The 16,872-nt window shown below is 31.0% G+C and overlaps 2 protein-coding genes across 2 annotated transcripts; both read left to right on the top strand.

Annotated features, from left to right (window-relative positions):
- Positions 1-2,164: 2,164 nt before the first annotated feature.
- On the top strand, positions 2,165-6,466 carry LOC113845883 (protein LTV1 homolog). Its single transcript, XM_027473556.1, has 5 exons — positions 2,165-2,648; positions 3,033-3,467; positions 3,712-4,326; positions 4,460-4,587; positions 5,939-6,466. The coding sequence occupies exons 1-5, from the start codon at positions 2,280-2,282 to the stop codon at positions 5,940-5,942; spliced, it is 1,551 nt and encodes a 516-aa protein (XP_027329357.1). The 5' UTR covers positions 2,165-2,279; the 3' UTR covers positions 5,943-6,466.
- A 4,528-nt stretch (positions 6,467-10,994) lies between these two features.
- On the top strand, positions 10,995-15,486 carry LOC113852544 (zeaxanthin epoxidase, chloroplastic-like). Its single transcript, XM_027482850.1, has 10 exons — positions 10,995-11,425; positions 12,079-12,241; positions 12,326-12,400; positions 12,498-12,598; positions 12,894-13,009; positions 13,079-13,290; positions 13,769-13,851; positions 14,814-14,928; positions 15,041-15,144; positions 15,454-15,486. The coding sequence occupies exons 1-10, from the start codon at positions 10,995-10,997 to the stop codon at positions 15,461-15,463; spliced, it is 1,410 nt and encodes a 469-aa protein (XP_027338651.1). The 3' UTR covers positions 15,464-15,486.
- Positions 15,487-16,872: the final 1,386 nt, after the last annotated feature.

Raw genomic sequence — 16,872 nt, 5'->3', positions numbered from 1 at the left:
AGAAGCTGAATACATGGCAGCTACTGAGGCATGCAAGGAAGCAATCTGGATTCAAAGGCTATTGGAGGAACTTGGGCACAAACAGCAGACTATTACTGTGTATTGTGACAGTCAAAGTGCTTTGCATATTGCAAAGAATCCAGCTTTTCATTCTAGAACAAAGCACATAGGTATACAATACCATTTTGTTCGTGAAGTAGTAGAGGAAGGTAGAGTGGATATGCAAAAGATTCATACCAAAGATAACATAGCAGACATAATGACAAAGCCAGTGAATAATGACAAATTTACATGGTGTCAATCCTTGTATGGCCTATTAGGAATATAAGCAACATGTAATTGTAATATATATATTAGTAATGTGTGTGAAGATATGATTAGCTTAATCATAATCTTCAAGTGGGAGAATTGTTAGTCCCACATTGTTAGTAGATAACATAATTTTCTTCTTAAAGCATTATTTCTAACTTTGAAAATTCACTCAAAACTATTTATGTAAAAAAGAAAAATAAATAAATTATAAGAATTTTTCATAATCTCAAAAGAATGACTTTTAATTATTAAAATCGACTTTTCCACCTTACATTCAATTCAATAACTAATATTTTTTTGTAAAAATAAGTATTATTAAAACATATATAAATATTTAAAACTAAAATGAATTTTTAAAAATAAGTTTTTATTCAAATATTATATATACTTTCTCTATTCAAATAATGTCATTTTACACATCTATTATATTTTTGTTGCTTATTAAATAAAATTGTAGAATGAAAAACTTTATTTTAACAATTAAAAAGTTACGAGAACTGATATAACTAAATAGAATAAAAGGAGACTAAATTTTCACATAAATAATATTTGAGATTAAATTATAACCGTACCAAAGTAAAAGATTGAAAAAAACAAGACAATCATAAACTAAGAATTTTTTAATAAAAATAGAAAAAAATTTATTTTTAAAAGTTTTCAAAAAATATATTCATTATAATTGCCAAAATAATACATTATTTTTATTTTTTTTCTTTTCAATATTTATACATGTGTTTTTGTTTGTTTTTATTTTGCAAAAAGTTAAAATATAAAGAAATTTTAAAAATTAATATCTATACATAAATTGTGAGAATTCATTCTTAGCAATAGTATTAAAAATGCAAGCATTTTTATGATTAGTTTTCTTATTATATTAAATGAATTATTCTATTTTACACATTTAATTTTTAATTTAGTAATAACTAAAATTTTAAATTTATATGTTTTTATGTAATAAAATATTTGTTATTAATAATTAAAATATTTACTTTTTAAATTTTTTAAAAAGCTTATATTACACTTTTTAGTCTCTAGATTTCAACGTACATTCAGTTTTGGTTTCTTTAGTTTCATTTATTCACATTTATTCTTTTTATTTTTACAAATATTTAAATTAAGTTATTCACCTAATATTAAGAATTTTATTTTATTATATATATATATATTATTTATTATTAAATAAATCAATAAAATATTGTATTTTTATTATATTTTTACTAATTATTAGATAAAATTTTAGAATAAAAAACTGAATTTGAGCATCTTAAAAAATTAAAAAGACTAAATGTGAGCTATTAAAAATAAGAAAACTAAAATTGCAGAGACAAAAAAATATAATTAATCTTTTATAAAATTTATCCAGTTTTTAAAAAATAATAACCCATTTAAAAATTATAATTCTTTTATTTCGCTAAGTGAATTTTTCTACATTAATATTTATTTTTTAATTTTAAATTTTTTTATTTAATTTATTAAATAAAACATAATATTTATTATTAATAATTATATCATATATTTTTTAATTTTATCATTTATTAAATTTAGTGTAGTCATATTTTTAATTATTTATTTATCTATTAAACTTTATTTTAATTAATAATATACGTGTAATTTACAGAAAAATTACTAGTAATAATAAAAACGCATTCCCTTAAAAAAATTGAAAAGAAAAACACAGACAGTTACCGATTATTATATTTTTGTTTATTTTTCAGTTTTCATCTCAACTTACGTAAAACAGAAAATTTAAAAAATATAATTTGTTTTTCTGTTTCTTATCACGAAAAATCTGAACTGATAAAATTTAATGTTGGGTTATAAAAGTATAGTATTAGGGTTTTTGTTCGTTCATAAGCAGAACACAGTACTGCCGCAAAGCCACGCCAAGCAAAACGCGAAACACTGTTTCGATAGTGTCGCCTCTCTCATTTCATCGAACACTTGAAAGGCACACACACACAGCCATAATGGGAGGGAAGAAGAAGAAGTTCATCGATAAGAAGAACTCTGTTACCTTCCAACTCATCGCTCGCGACTCCTCCGATCCTTCCTTCTCCCTCTCCGACCGCGTCTTCGTCCGTGTCGACAACAACCCCGTTTCCTTCGCCGCCGTCGACGACGCCGTTTTCGACGATGCCGATAATGACGACGACGATGTCGGAATTAGTGGCGGTCCCTTGCCGGAGGAGGTGAGGAGGGAGATTCTGGAGATGGGGTTTCCAGATGATGGTTATAACTACTTGAGCCACTTGAGAGAAATCAAGAATACTGGCGCTGGTTCTTCTTTCTTTCACAACCCTAAGTTCAAGCTTCACCACCTTCCACGTGATGTTAAGGTGCTCCTTTTTGAAACTGAAGTTTGTTGGTTTTCTTCCATTTGAATCTGTTTCTTCTGTTTGTTTTGCGTGCATTTTAATTGAACAGTGTTTTCGAGTTTCGTTTCTGATGTTTAAGAGTGTCAAATAATAATAGAAAGTTATGGATGAAATTGTCAGCCATAGTATTTTTTTCCTTTTTACTCTTATGAGTTTGGGAGCGAACCGTTTTGGTGTTTTAATTGTGAGGCCAATGAAATTAATTATTATGCATTAATTTCTTCTTGGTCCAGATTGTGCATGAATCTAAAGGGGGATATATTGATTCTCTTTTATAAAAATGAATAAATAATTTTGTTGTGCGTTGAAATATGTACTAATTGAGTTTTATGTTGGCGAGTATAGGCATACGATGCTTCGAGATTGCAAATTTTGGAGGCAGGGGGAGAGCCTGAGGAGAACACAATATACAGTGTTGCGTCCAAGACTACTACCATAAGGGTTCAGAAAGCAGTTGATCCTGAAGTCGAAGCGTTGCTTGATGATAGTGATTTGTCACGGTTTGGCTCTGATGTAGAAGATTTGGAAGAAGATTTTGTTGTCCAGGCCAACCTCCATGAAGGTGAAGATGATGGGGAGAAGAAGGATCTTAGGTCCAATGGAATGAATTATGCTGAGGAACCTGTGATAAACAATGCACAAGTACTGCAAGTTTCTGCTCATTCCAGGGTTGCAGTTGATGATGGACCATTGGATGGGGAAACAAATGGTGTAACAGGAGTGGACTCTGCTGTTGACAAGCCAAGAGCTCGTCGTTTGTTGGATGAGCAATTTGATTTGGTGAGTTTTGATATCATTCATAATATTTTTTCAGTCTATATTTTTTTTTATTCTTTAATGCTTTCTCTTTACAAATTATCTTTTCTAATGAAGTATGATTTGAGCCTCTTTGTTACTGGTATCTGAGGAGGACATCTTTGCCAATTTCCATCCCTTATTGTAATTGCAAGTATACTGCCTTTATTGACTGCCTCTGAACTTTTTTACCTTTCCGATTCTTATTCTCGGTATATTTCTGTTGTAGCTTGAACGCCAAGAATATGGAAGTGACTATGACTATGATGATGGTGGTGATTATTATGAAAATTATCAAGCTGATGAAGATGAGTCCCTTGCTGAGAAGCTCAAACTTTCTCTTAACAACCATGTGATGGATGATCTAGAGCTTGATGATGGCAATTATAAGGTTCCTGCAGATTTATTGAAGAATAAAGAGGCCCCAAATGAGGAGCAAGAGGACTCTGTGGCTGATGTGATTCGTCGTTGCAAGGAATATGCTGAGGGGTATGAAGATGAAGACAAGGACGTTGTACTGGTAGAAGAAAGTAGTGATGATTCAGAAGTTTGGGATTGTGAGACTATTGTTTCTACCTACTCAAATTTAGATAACCACCCTGGAAAGATTGAAACACCTGGAATAACTAGGAAAAAGAAGCTGGCTGAAACTGTGACTGCAGCCTTGAGTTCCTCAGGTCAAATAATATCCCTTAGAGGAAAAGAGAAACTCCCTGTAGACTTCTTGCCTGGTGGTAGGAAGCCTGCCACTGAGAAGGTTAAAGGCCCAAACACTGCAAGTAGTGAACAGTACAAGAGAAAACAACATGGGCTAGAGTCAAAAGAGGAGAAGAAAGAACGGAAGGTATCTGTATTATAAATTTGACTCTATGATGCTTCATTTATACAGTCAGTCATTGTCAACATCTTACTGAGACTTACCAGCTGTGGTTTCCCTAAGAATAATACCCATGTTTATGTTTGGCTTTGTTTTGTAGGCTGCTGTAAAGGAGGAACGACGTGAAGCTCGTCGCATTAAAAAAGAAACAAAAGGGCTTTATAGATGTGAAGCACATCGGGCACAGAGAGCTGCTGCTGTATCCGGTCCTTCTTCCATTCATCTTATGTAAGTTAACGATACAAGGGAAACATTGGTTGTTACAAATATTCTTATAATATAAGACGTGGCTTTCTGTTGAAGGCAAAAGTAGATCAATACATAGTAGTTAATAGTGTCCATTAGGCAGCGCTGTCCTGCCATTCTGGTACGGTCTCATGCTGTACTTAGAACTATTAGTATACATTATTAATACATGGTCCTGATAGATAGAATCCAAACTAGAAAGAATCTGAGGAAGAGTGACATGCTCCAATCTATCTTGGACACTTGATCTGGCTTCAAGCTTTTACCAGAGAGCAAAAAATCAGATTGGGAGTAATCCAAGAAAATCCAGTTTGCACTTTGCAGGAGAAAGGTAGAAAACAGAAAACAATGGCAAGCTTGCTCATTTGGAGGGGTTTGTCTTATGGCAACTATAGAAAAATCACTTGTTAATTATCAAACTAAGCAATATGTTTGCAATATTACAAAGAAAAGGAAAAGAAAAAACACAGAAATTATTATTTTCCTTTTATTCTTGCCTTCTGTTCTGTGTTGTGCTGTTAATCTATTATTAATGTATACATCTTTCTTGCTATTTGTTCTGAGTTGAGTTCTGATGGTATTTATCAGAATTCCACTTCAAAAGGTTGACAGGCCATTCGTGTTTTGTACAATACTATCTTCATCATATACTAGGAGTATATTTAAGAATTGGTTTGATATTCCAAAAATTTAGAGCATTTATGATTGGATATTTTTCGGTGAGAGTTTGACATATTCTCTAATGTCAACTTTTGACGCAGGTTTTTATTTCAGAATCACAAACAATATTCTGCTAATCAATGCTAAGCATGTTAAATTAACAAGACAAATTAGAAGGGAAACAAACAGCTTAAAGCCTTAAACCTATATAGGCCTCAACATTCATGCTTTCAGCTTAAATACAATTAGATCGTTTTATTTCATTAGTGTTAATATTTAATTTTTCTTATGTCTAAGTAGAGTCCATAAGAACCTACCCCTTTCTTCACACACAATGACAGACATCATTAAGAAACTAGAGACTCTAAATATCTTATCCAAACACACTGTTAATGTATTGGTATAGTATAGTTAATATATTTAGGCTTGTAAACAGCTGACCTGTAATGTGTTCATGCTCACATTATATAGTTGACTAAGATAGGGATGATATCATTTTAATAGTGAACCGGCCTAGTTCTTCCATGAATGAAAACAAACTAAATTTCAATTAATGCCCCAAAGTGATATTATCATTTTGTCTCGTTTCTCACTTTGTATGAGAGGGTGCAAATGTTATGGCTCATGTGATTTCCTGTGTGCTGACTGTGTTTTCCTTGATTTATCTCTGTAGGTAAGTTAACAGTTAAAAGTGCCAGCTTCTCACTTGTGTGTCTGCCATCCCACTTCTGTAAAGCTTGCGAGTTGGATGACATCTTCATACGTCATCACGAAGTTTTGCTGCAGGAATACTGAACTGGTTGTTGCGGGTCTTGTTGCCCAAGCAATAGTGTTCAAAGTTTTGATGTTATTCTTATATACATAATGTTAAGCAAGAATTTTCACTTTGTTTTTGCGGGTAGTTGTTGTTTTTGTTTTGTAGAAGAAAGTTGGGCAACTGTACTTTTGTATTGCCTAAATTGTACACGCTTCATATGCAAATAGTTTTAATCATATTTCGTTGAGTTGAGTTATGTGGTTTACTGATCAAAGGCTAACAATTATATTTTATGACTTGGGGCAAATATTGTGGTATATGTAGCCAACCTGTAATTTAGTCATGTAGAAGATTTGGAATTTTGGAGCTAATTTGAACTTTTGAAGAGCCCACTTATACTATTCTGCCCAGCCAGATTTCATATTTATTGAATGGAATTCAATGTATGCTTTTATTTTGCATGAATGACAATAACAATTGAACAAAAGTGCTTTACCTTCAGCAAGAAGTGAGGCCCAAATAATACTAGCAAAGCACACGAGATATTATTTTCAACCCAAAACAAAATGTAGACATTCACTTGAATTGTATACATTTTCAATGCACGCTAATTATATTACTCGGTGGATTGTTTAAAAGTAAAAGAAAACCTGACAATGACTTCCGTCGTTTGGGGCACACTTTCTCTTTTGTGGGAACTTTACTTTTCTTTTTTGTGAGGGTCTTTTACTAATTGTAGGTGAATCTTTTCATCACCACTTTGTGAGATTTTTCTATCTTATTCATAGGTCCATCATTTCTTCCTCAGATACCTCTTCATTCATCATCAGAATTCTACTATTTGATCCTATCAAATCTGTTGCAATGTCGTTGTGGCTCTTTTATTGTCTTTCCATCATTTGTCCAAGCAATTGTAATAGTTCTTATTGCTAGAAGGTAAAAACTCTGTTGCTTTGGGTTCTTGTTGGACATATGCTAATTTTGAAGAAAGAAAAAATGAAGAAAAAAGACCTTTTTTCTGATCGTAAGATTCTTCTACACGGAAGACTTCTGTTTTAGTTATCATTTTGTTGTGTAAGAGTGTTTTTTGGGACCGCTAAATAGTTTTTAAATTTCAGCATGCATGCTTGTTTAATGCTATTCAAAAATTTATCCAGTCATGTGAAGCATGTCTTGGATACAAATATGAAACAGTTGCCCATGATTTTGTTCAGGTTTATAGCCGTTACCAATACCTTAGAGAGTGCGATAAAGTGTGGTTATGAATTTTGTTTAAGGTTCTCCAAAATCAAACGATAAAGACACTGTTTGAATTATTGTTGATCAAATAAGTAAATATGCCTACTTTATCCCTTTGGCTTACTTTTTAACTGTCTCTTAACTTGTCCAAATCTTTATAAGTCAAGTATTCAAACTACATAGTACACCAACCAATATTGTTAGTGATAAAGACCGAATATAAAAATGTAAATTTTAGTATGCTTTTCTCCAATAGTTAGGAGTATCTCAGAGCCTTTCCTCTTCCTACCACCCTCAATATTGATGGTTAGAGTAAAGCTCTTAACAAATGTTTAGAATAGTTCCTTTGCTGCATGGTTTTAGATTCTCTACAAGATTGGATGAAATGGTTTCCGTTGCAGAAATGGTTATCAATTATCACACTGCCACATGCCATACTTCTCATGAAATGGCATATGGTCAGCCATCTCTTATTTATCTTCCCTACATTTTCCAAGAATGCTTTGTGAATGTTGTTAATGGCCTTTACAACTAGGAAGCTAACGCTGCAAAAAAGTAATTTGCAAAAGACCACTCACATAATGAAACAAGTAGTTGATAAACATAGACATAATGTGAATTCAAGATTGGTGACTGGGTGATGTTGAAGCTTTAACTTTATTGACAACATATTCGCCTAATGAAAATTGAAAAGTTTACATCTCGCTACTTTTGGGCCTTATCAAAATCTATACATGGTAGGACTTGTTGATTACACACTAAAATTGCCAATGCAAAATCCACCATACATTTCACGTTTCATACTCAAACCATGTAAAAATCTAAAAATTCCCCTTAAGACAAGTTCCAACCGAACGAGGTTATCTAAACACTCGGAAGTTACCCTCCCAGATATTGGGCAGGAGGATGGTTCAAAGGCAACACAAAACCATCACTTTAGTTTCGTAATAATTATTTATTTGAGTTTGAAGGTTGAACTAGGACCAGCTGATATTTGTATAATACTATCCCATTAGTGATTAATGTGAGCTATTGTATAAATTTTTGTATTTGATGTATCAAATTGGTGTTTACTCTTCAACTTTACACATTCGAGTACCTAATTTTCTTGTTCGATCCTAAACGACCATGGGTTAGAATGTGAAAATTGACGTTTTTTCTTAGGACTTCGGGGAGGGTACTCTTCGGTATGATTAGAAGTTTAGTTTTGAAGATGGATTTCTTTTAGTTTTTAATAAATATAATCTAATTTTTAGAAATAAAAAAGTAAAATGATTGATTGATATAAACTTAATGAGGTAATTATTTATTTATTATATATATCTTAAATTTAAAAATGAAACATTATATAACACCATCGGAAATTATGGTATCTGATGAATGTTCTGAAACTTGGGTATTAAACGTTTGGAATCAGATTATGGGTCTCGAAAGGAGAGGTCTTCTAAGTCGTCATCGTGATATTCGTATTAATATTGGTTAAATGCATGTGTTTCCCTAAACTTAAGAATTATACGATTTTAATATTCGATTTTAACGTTAATTTTTAATTTATAGAGGAAGATTGGTATAAACAATCAAATCTTAGAGTTAAAATTGCATTATCTTACGCTGAACGTTGATGAGACAGTCACCGAAATTGTCCATGTTCTGTCTCGTGTTAGCTTACTTAACAACCCACAAAAACATGTTTGGAATGCTTTGGTTAGGCCAGTTTAGATTATCTTCCACGTGTTTTTGTCCTTTTGCTCAATAACTGTGATTTACCCTTCGTTATTCAACCCCACCACACCATCTCCAAGTTGTCCTTTTCCATTTATATTTGAGAACATTTTTAATATTAAATTAATAAAAAAAGATACTTTAAGTAAAATTATTTAAATAAGAATGATAATAGATATTTTTGAATAACAATAAATATATCTATAGTTATGTTGTTAATTTTTTTTTTTAAAATGGTCTCACTCTTAAGATTTGGAGTTCCTTTTATATTAAGTTGTTGGCAATTAGTTCTGTACTTTCTTTTCAATGTTCTGCTGCTGGGAAGCTTAAGGTTAATGTGGGGTTATTTCTTATTTTTAAAGCAGGGTTTTTGATAATTTTATCATCTCTTCAAAGGCTTAGTTTAGGATTTCTTATTTGTTATTATTAGTTTATATGATTATTTGCTTAATAGCTTGTGTTTAGAAAGACTACAGTGTGCAGGATGCAAGAATTAATCATTGTCATATTATTTAAGAGTGTGAGATTTATATTTTCTTTACTTTATCCAGAACGAAGATTATCTAATTTCATTTTAATTTAAGCATGATGTAAAACGATAAATTCAAAATATACTTTTCTTTTTGTTCTTATAAAATTAGGGCTAAAAAGAGAGATTTGAATTTGTAAAGAAGAAGCAGCTCTTCTACTTAGTGAAGCAATAGTTGAGTTGTTTGGTAAGTGTGAATTTGTTTCATCTTTTCAATTGTTTTTTCCTCGGAGCCTCTCTTTCTTGGCCATGTTTTGTAAAACGACAATGAAAATAGATTTTGGGTCTGATTTTTTGGGTTTCTGTGATGGGATTTATTGGATTCACTGATGCGAATCTCAATTTGTTTAAATAAAAATAAAAATGAACGATTTTATTTCTGAATCTATAATTTGTACGTAATTGGGACATGTGAAACTCCATTCTCTCAATAAAGCAAACAAGTTCTATATCATTTGAAAAATTTGTTATAAAAATTCTTGTAAAAAAAAAGTGGATAATTTTAAAAAATTCTAATAAGTATTATTAAGATATTAAATAAATTTTTTTATAAAATAGAATATTTAATCTTATCAGTATAATTCTATTATAATATTCAAATTCATGTAGTAATTTACATGTCTTTTAAAAAACAGTCTTTTTAACTTTTTTTTAAATAATAGTCATTTTACAATTTTAAGGTAATTTTTTATATTTTATCTTTAAAATAATTACCTTCTCAAAACTTATTTTTTATCTTCTCTATTCGTTTCTGCATAAATGAATTTTAAAATAAGTATAATAATAAATTTTATAATTCTTTTAATAAAAAAATATAATTAAATGCATTTTTTAGTTTTTGTGCTAAAACCTTTAAATGACTATTTTATAAAAATGGAAGGAATATTTTGAAACACATTCCTTCTTATTATATTGTTTTAATTTTAAATACTTGAAACACATTCCTTCTTACGTCTAACATTTATTTTATTTCTCAGTTGAATATGAAACTGTTGATTATATTTTACAAAATGATTATTAGTTTCTTAAAATAAAGAATATTTTTCTATAATTATACTTATATATAATTATTATAATATAATATTTTTGCCTTATTAATAAATTATATGATTTTTCTAATAATATTAACAATATTTGAAATCTTGAAAACGTCTTAAACCTCTTTAGAGATTTTTTAGATTAATTAATTAAAACTAATTTTTATTAATATATTAAAATTAAAATATACTTTAAATAAATATAATCTAAAATAATTTTATTGACCAATCACATAACATGCAAGTATATATCTCTGTGTAGTGTATATATTAAAGGTGCATTGTGCGTCTTGCAGAAGGACCCCACTGGCAACGCACTATGTTAGCAGCAGATGTAGTTGGACAAGACACTACTTTGGTGAGACAAATAACAATAAATTGCATTCCACAAGTCAATTACAAAGTCCCACCAAGCATCTGTTTTTATTTGCTTCTTCATCCTTTAATGGCTTTTGTGCAGATCCTGTGGTCATGTACTAATCATCTTAAGCATCAAGGTTGTATTAGATTTGGATACCCACATGACAGGATCAGTAGGAGAAGGTGTTTGGTTAGAGTTGAAGGTGGGAATGGGATGGTTCTACAAAATTTTGAGCATGGAAAGAGGAAGCTGAGAGTGTTAGTTGCTGGTGGAGGCATTGGTGGCCTTGTTTTGGCTTTGGCTGCAAAGAATAGAGGGTATGAAGTGAAGGTATTTGAGAAGGATTTGAGTGCAGTTAGAGGAGAAGGTAGGCATCGCGGCCCAATTCAACTTTTGAGCAGTGCTCTTGCTGTGTTGGAAGCCATTGACCAGAATGTTGCAAGGCAAATAATTGAGGCTGGTTGTGTCACTGGCAATAGGACTAATGGCTTTGCTGATGGTTTATCTGGGGAGTGGTATGTTGTGGTTAATTTGTTATGTTTGCTCCTTTTTTTTTCCCCCTTTGGTTTCTAATTGACATTCTTTGGTTTAATCAGAAGATTGGAACATCTTAAACAATACATGGTATAATATGTTACTTTGATCAGATGAGACTGTGTTTCAATATGATTGAAAGAAACAATTGTGTGTAACTCGTTATATACTTGACATCAATTATGAGTTTTGTCTCTGTCTCATATTAGATATCACTTAGTATTGATATACACATCTTCAGAAAATAAATTGATTTCACTAAAATATCTCTGCTAAAAGTGAAGTTATTCCAATAGTTAGGTGATAATTAATCATGGACTTGTTTTAGTTGTTAGTTCGCAAAAACTATCCCTAAAAAATAAGGGTATTATTGAATAAAAATGATACTTTCGTGATATTTTAAAGTGACAAATAATTGAGACAAAAAGTGCTCAAGTGAATTTTATTATGAGACAAAGGGAGTATGTTAATCCAGTATTCCCAAGGCTTGTAGTTGAAGGGGGCTTCTGAGGTATTGGATTCTTGCAGTTTTCTTTATATAGCTCATGAAAATATTGGAAGGCGTGAGGGCCTAAGGGTAGGGGGATTTGGTTAGATAAATTGTGTTATGATTTTCACTCTCTTTACACTTCAGGTTCACTGAGTTTGATCTTTTGACTCCTGCTTCAAGGAAGGGGCTTCCTGTTACTCTAGTCATATGTAGAATGACACTTCAAGCCATATTAGTGAATGCAGTTGGTTCCAACATACTTAGAAACAAATCTAAAGTTGTGGATTTTATTCAAGAACCTAACAAGGTATGAGTTTCTCCGACCAATTAATTTCTCACTGCTTATAAAGGTTGTATTCCAATTTTGAATAATTTTTTCATTCACCGTCAGGTTAGAGTGATCCTTGAAAATGGAGAGCATCATGATGGAGATATTTTAATAGGGGCAGATGGAATATGGTCAGAAGTAAAATATACCATCCTTTCCTTATATGTTTTATTTTCCAATGAGTTTCTTTTCCTCTTTGCTTTTGTCATTCAATCTATTTTATTTGTTTTCTGAGGTTCGTTCCAAACTCTTTGGGTGGCAAGAAGCAAAGTACTCCGGTTTTACATGCTATAGTGGATTAACAAACTATATGCCTCCATACATTGATACTATTGGGTAGGTGTAGGTGCTTCTCTCTCTCCCAAATGACATTTTAGTATATTCAATTTCATAGACTTCTATTGTTAAATAAAAAATGTGCACTACTATTGAACTTTTGAAGGAAGGAAAATCATATTTCAATAATTCAACGTACTAAAAAGGAAAATCATATTTTAATAATTCAACATACTAAAAATTTTTAGCATGAAAGGCAAGAATGAATTTTAGTTTTACCTCAAGCAACAATTCTATGAACTGTTCCACACTTACACTGTTTTATGTTGTTCTTCTTCGGTTACTAAACTTGAAGGTATCGTGTGTTCCTGGGGTTGAACCAGTACTTTGTTGCTTCAGATGTTGGCCATGGGAAGATGCAATGGTATGCTTTCCATGGAGAACCCCCTTCAAGTGCTTCTTTCCCAGAAGGTATCTTAACACAGTGTGTCTCAATTGCTATGGTAATTTAAACAAATTCATTTGTCTAAGTCATGGCAGGTAAGAAAAAGAGGCTTTTGGATCTCTTTGGTAATTGGTGCAATGAAGTGGTCACACTCATATCAGAAACACCAGAGCACATGATTCTGCAGAGAGATATATATGATAGAGACATGATCAACACTTGGGGAGTTGGGAGAGTGACTTTGTTAGGCGATGCAGCACATCCAATGCAACCAAATCTTGGTCAGGGTGGATGTATGGCAATAGAGGTTGGTCATTTGCAATTTTCAACTTCAAAAATATAATGTGTTCCCTCCTTTCCATTTTTTTTTTGGGTTACTTTTTAAAATTTTTTTATTTCTACTTATCTATCATTTTTAAAAAAATAAGATAACATTAATTTCTTTTATCAATTGTACCCTTAACATAAAATCAAGGAGTAATTAATTAACAAGAGAGGTAAAAGGGTATAACATGGCCTAGCTGCATTAATATATATATATATATATACATAAGCATTAAATTACACAGTACCTAAAATCTTAATTTTTTTTAAGTCTGCCTTAATTTCACTTTGACCTCTATTAAACTATAGCCATAGTTAAGTGGGTAAAGTCTTCAGGAATAAAACAAAGGAACCAAAGTCCAAAGGTATAACACATATTTTGAATAACTGGAGGTGAAAGAAAGAATGTATATAGGTTTATTTTCTCAAGTTCCCTTCTTCTGTTGCAATCACATTTTCAGGATTGTTACCAACTGATACTTGAGCTTGACAAGGTTGCGGAACATGGCTCTGAGGAATCTGAAGTTATCTCAGCCCTTAAAAGGTACTTATTTGTCTTTTTTTGTTTTGTTTATTTGTTTCAGTAATGTGCTATTTGTTATCTTCAGAGAAAATGGCTATGATGCAGGAAAAATTTTCATTTTGCCCCATTTGGAGAACAACTAAATGCGTCACCTTAATATCATGGCCCTCAAACTGATATTCTGATAAGCCATAAATCAGTATTGCAGAGGCTAAATTGTTGCCATTACCTGTTTGTTTAAAAGCCAATCTATTTAGAAGTAGGCTTATTGGCCTATGTTGAAGGCTTTAATGTTAAGGCTTTCTAGTTAGATCAGACTTTTAAAGGGGTTACTATTTTTTGCATCACACTCTTTTGCCAGTCGTACCACTTCTTTTTTGATTCACTTCTGCAACTTTAGTTCTAAAATGTATTAAATAACCTCTCAAATTAATTCAGGAAATGATTTTTGAACTTCTAAAAGTGATTTACAAGTCAACATCCAGAATTTTAATCCTGGAATTGACCTAAAAAAAAGTTCTGCAACTAACAAAAAGGGAAATGCAAAGAGTAATTCCCTATAAAATTTTAAACCAAATCGACAAAAAAGAAAAAGCCTATAACTAGTACAAGTACATGTTTAGCTTTATGAATGTAATCAGGCTAAAAATATTTGAGGCCCAACCTGACCCGGCCAATGTTCATGGAATAAAAGAAGTTGAAACAATATTTTTGGGCCAAAAAAAGGCTGTCTCTAATTCACAGGTAAGACCAGATTACTGTTCCAATTTTCAATATGCTTAACTTTTCCTGAATTTTCTCTTAAAACACAATACTAAAACAATTATATATGATAACTTCTGCTTGGCAATCTTTCAACTCAACAACTCAAAAACTAGTTGTTTATGAACCAGTTAATATGCTACTAAGAACTGAGAAGCAACCTTTTAGCTGCAGTAGCAAACAAGAAAGTGATTGAACTTTGTGGCTTCATCTTTTGTTAGATATGAGAAGAAAAGAATCCCTCGAGTTAGAGTGGTACACACAGCTAGCCGTATGGCATCAAAAATGCTAGTGAACTACCAACCTTATATTGAATTCAAAATTTGGCCCCTATCAGTATGTTCCTCTCTCCACCTTCATTCATTGCTTAATTATATTGTGTAAACTATTTAATTTTTATGGTCACCAAACAAAAATGTTGTAACACTTCATCCTTACTCTTCAGCAGAATCTAACAAAGATGCAGATAAAGCACCCTGGCATTGATGTAGCTCGGGCCCTTTTGAAGTTCACTTTTCCACAATTTATTACTTGGATGATTTCAGGCCATGGGTATCTTTCACTGTTATTTTTATTAGAAAATGTTAACGTCTATGTTTAGGACTGATTTTAAGTATCTAAAAATAGAATGAATTTATTAAAAAAGTAAGTATTTATTAGATAAATATATAAAAATACAATAAATACTTTCTTTTTTTAATAAAAACTTGCTACTCTTGGATGCATGAATTCAGTTCTAACTTCATAGGACTAAAGTTAAAAAAAAAGTATTATATGTCAATTTTGCAGACTTTTGTTCAGCCCTTTTCCCCTCTTGTTTTGCTTTTAAGTTTTTAATATTGATATTGTTCTCTTTTACAGGTTGCTGTGAACATATATGCATGTAACACCTTGAAAATAAAGGGCTTACCAATTTTAACATGATTGTAGTTAGAGTAGTTTTATTGGGTTCTGGAGGATATTTTTTCTATTGGGTTAAACGTATCAGTGTAACAATTTAAACTCTTCATCTTCACTCGAATACATATTCCAAATTTCCTGTCCCTTGGCAATTGGAATGAGTGAATTTTGAGGTTAATGATAAAATAAACAAGCGAGGAAAGTAGAGTAGGTTCTCTTGAGATCTAAAAATGGAACGACAGGAAAAAAATGGGCTTGTTTTATTCTCTGCTCAGTTTTTTATTTAAAAACAATTTTAAAAACTTTTTTTATTAAAGAAAAGAGAATAAAAAGCTGTTTGCATCAAGTTTTTCTTATGTTCTTTCTGAATATGTCAGGTTGCTTTCTAATCCTTTTTTGAGTGATTTTATTACAAAATGTCAATAATGAAATAGTGTAATTACTCTAACCTACTGCACAAATGGTAAAAAAAATTAGAGATTTTTGTACAAGTAAAATTAAAAAATTTTAATATCTCATCTTTTTCTAGTATGGTCATGTTCAAGTTAGCATGAAGAGTGTTTATCTCTTCATCTCGGAACAAAATGTTGCTCAAGCGGAAGTTAAGCATGGTCATGTTCAATTTTTATATTTTTATTGGTCTTAAACTTTTAAATGCTATAACCTTTTGCACATAAGTTCAGTTTACATAAATTATATATCAATTTTATACAATTTATTCAAATCTATTTAATCAAACACATCTAGAATTTAGAACATAAATTGCTAAAAGGTAATGTGATGTCCACATTACTACAGAAAGCATATTTTACAATGACTTTCAACACTGGTTAATCTTTAAATAATATATATAAATTAAATATTAATTAATAAGAAATCATTCCTTTTAATATCTTATTATTAAACAATCAAGCAACAGAAAAGAATCAAGTCTAAATACACTTGTTTTCTAAAAAAATGATGAAGCAAAAAAGGTGAAAAATCATTGGGAAATACAAAACAATAAATAAAAAAATTAGGTAAAGTGTTGGAATTTATAAAAAAAATTGACCAAACTCTCTCCAAATGTTTAGTTGAATATATTTCAAAAAGTTATATAAAATAGACATATAAATAGCATAAATTACTTTCAAAGTTTAAAACTAAAAAACTAAAAAAATTTGAGCATATCTGGTGTTAAACTAAGTATGCTCCAATTAACATAAATCCAAACACACTACCTTATGTTTTATTCAATAATTAGTACAATTGTGTTCATTACAAACACATCGTGCTAGTGCATAATTAAGTTACAACATTTGTGGGACTTATGCAAATTACAAGTCACCCCACCCTAATACAATTTACATTTGAGTACAATTGTTCTTATTATAAACACAC

This window comes from Abrus precatorius, unplaced genomic scaffold (assembly GCF_003935025.1).
Source record: "Abrus precatorius isolate BTA unplaced genomic scaffold, Abrus_2018 Scaffold10, whole genome shotgun sequence".
NCBI lineage: Eukaryota > Viridiplantae > Streptophyta > Magnoliopsida > Fabales > Fabaceae > Abrus > Abrus precatorius.
Note: the sequence above shows the minus strand (reverse complement) of the source record. Positions and strands in the feature narration are given on the sequence as shown.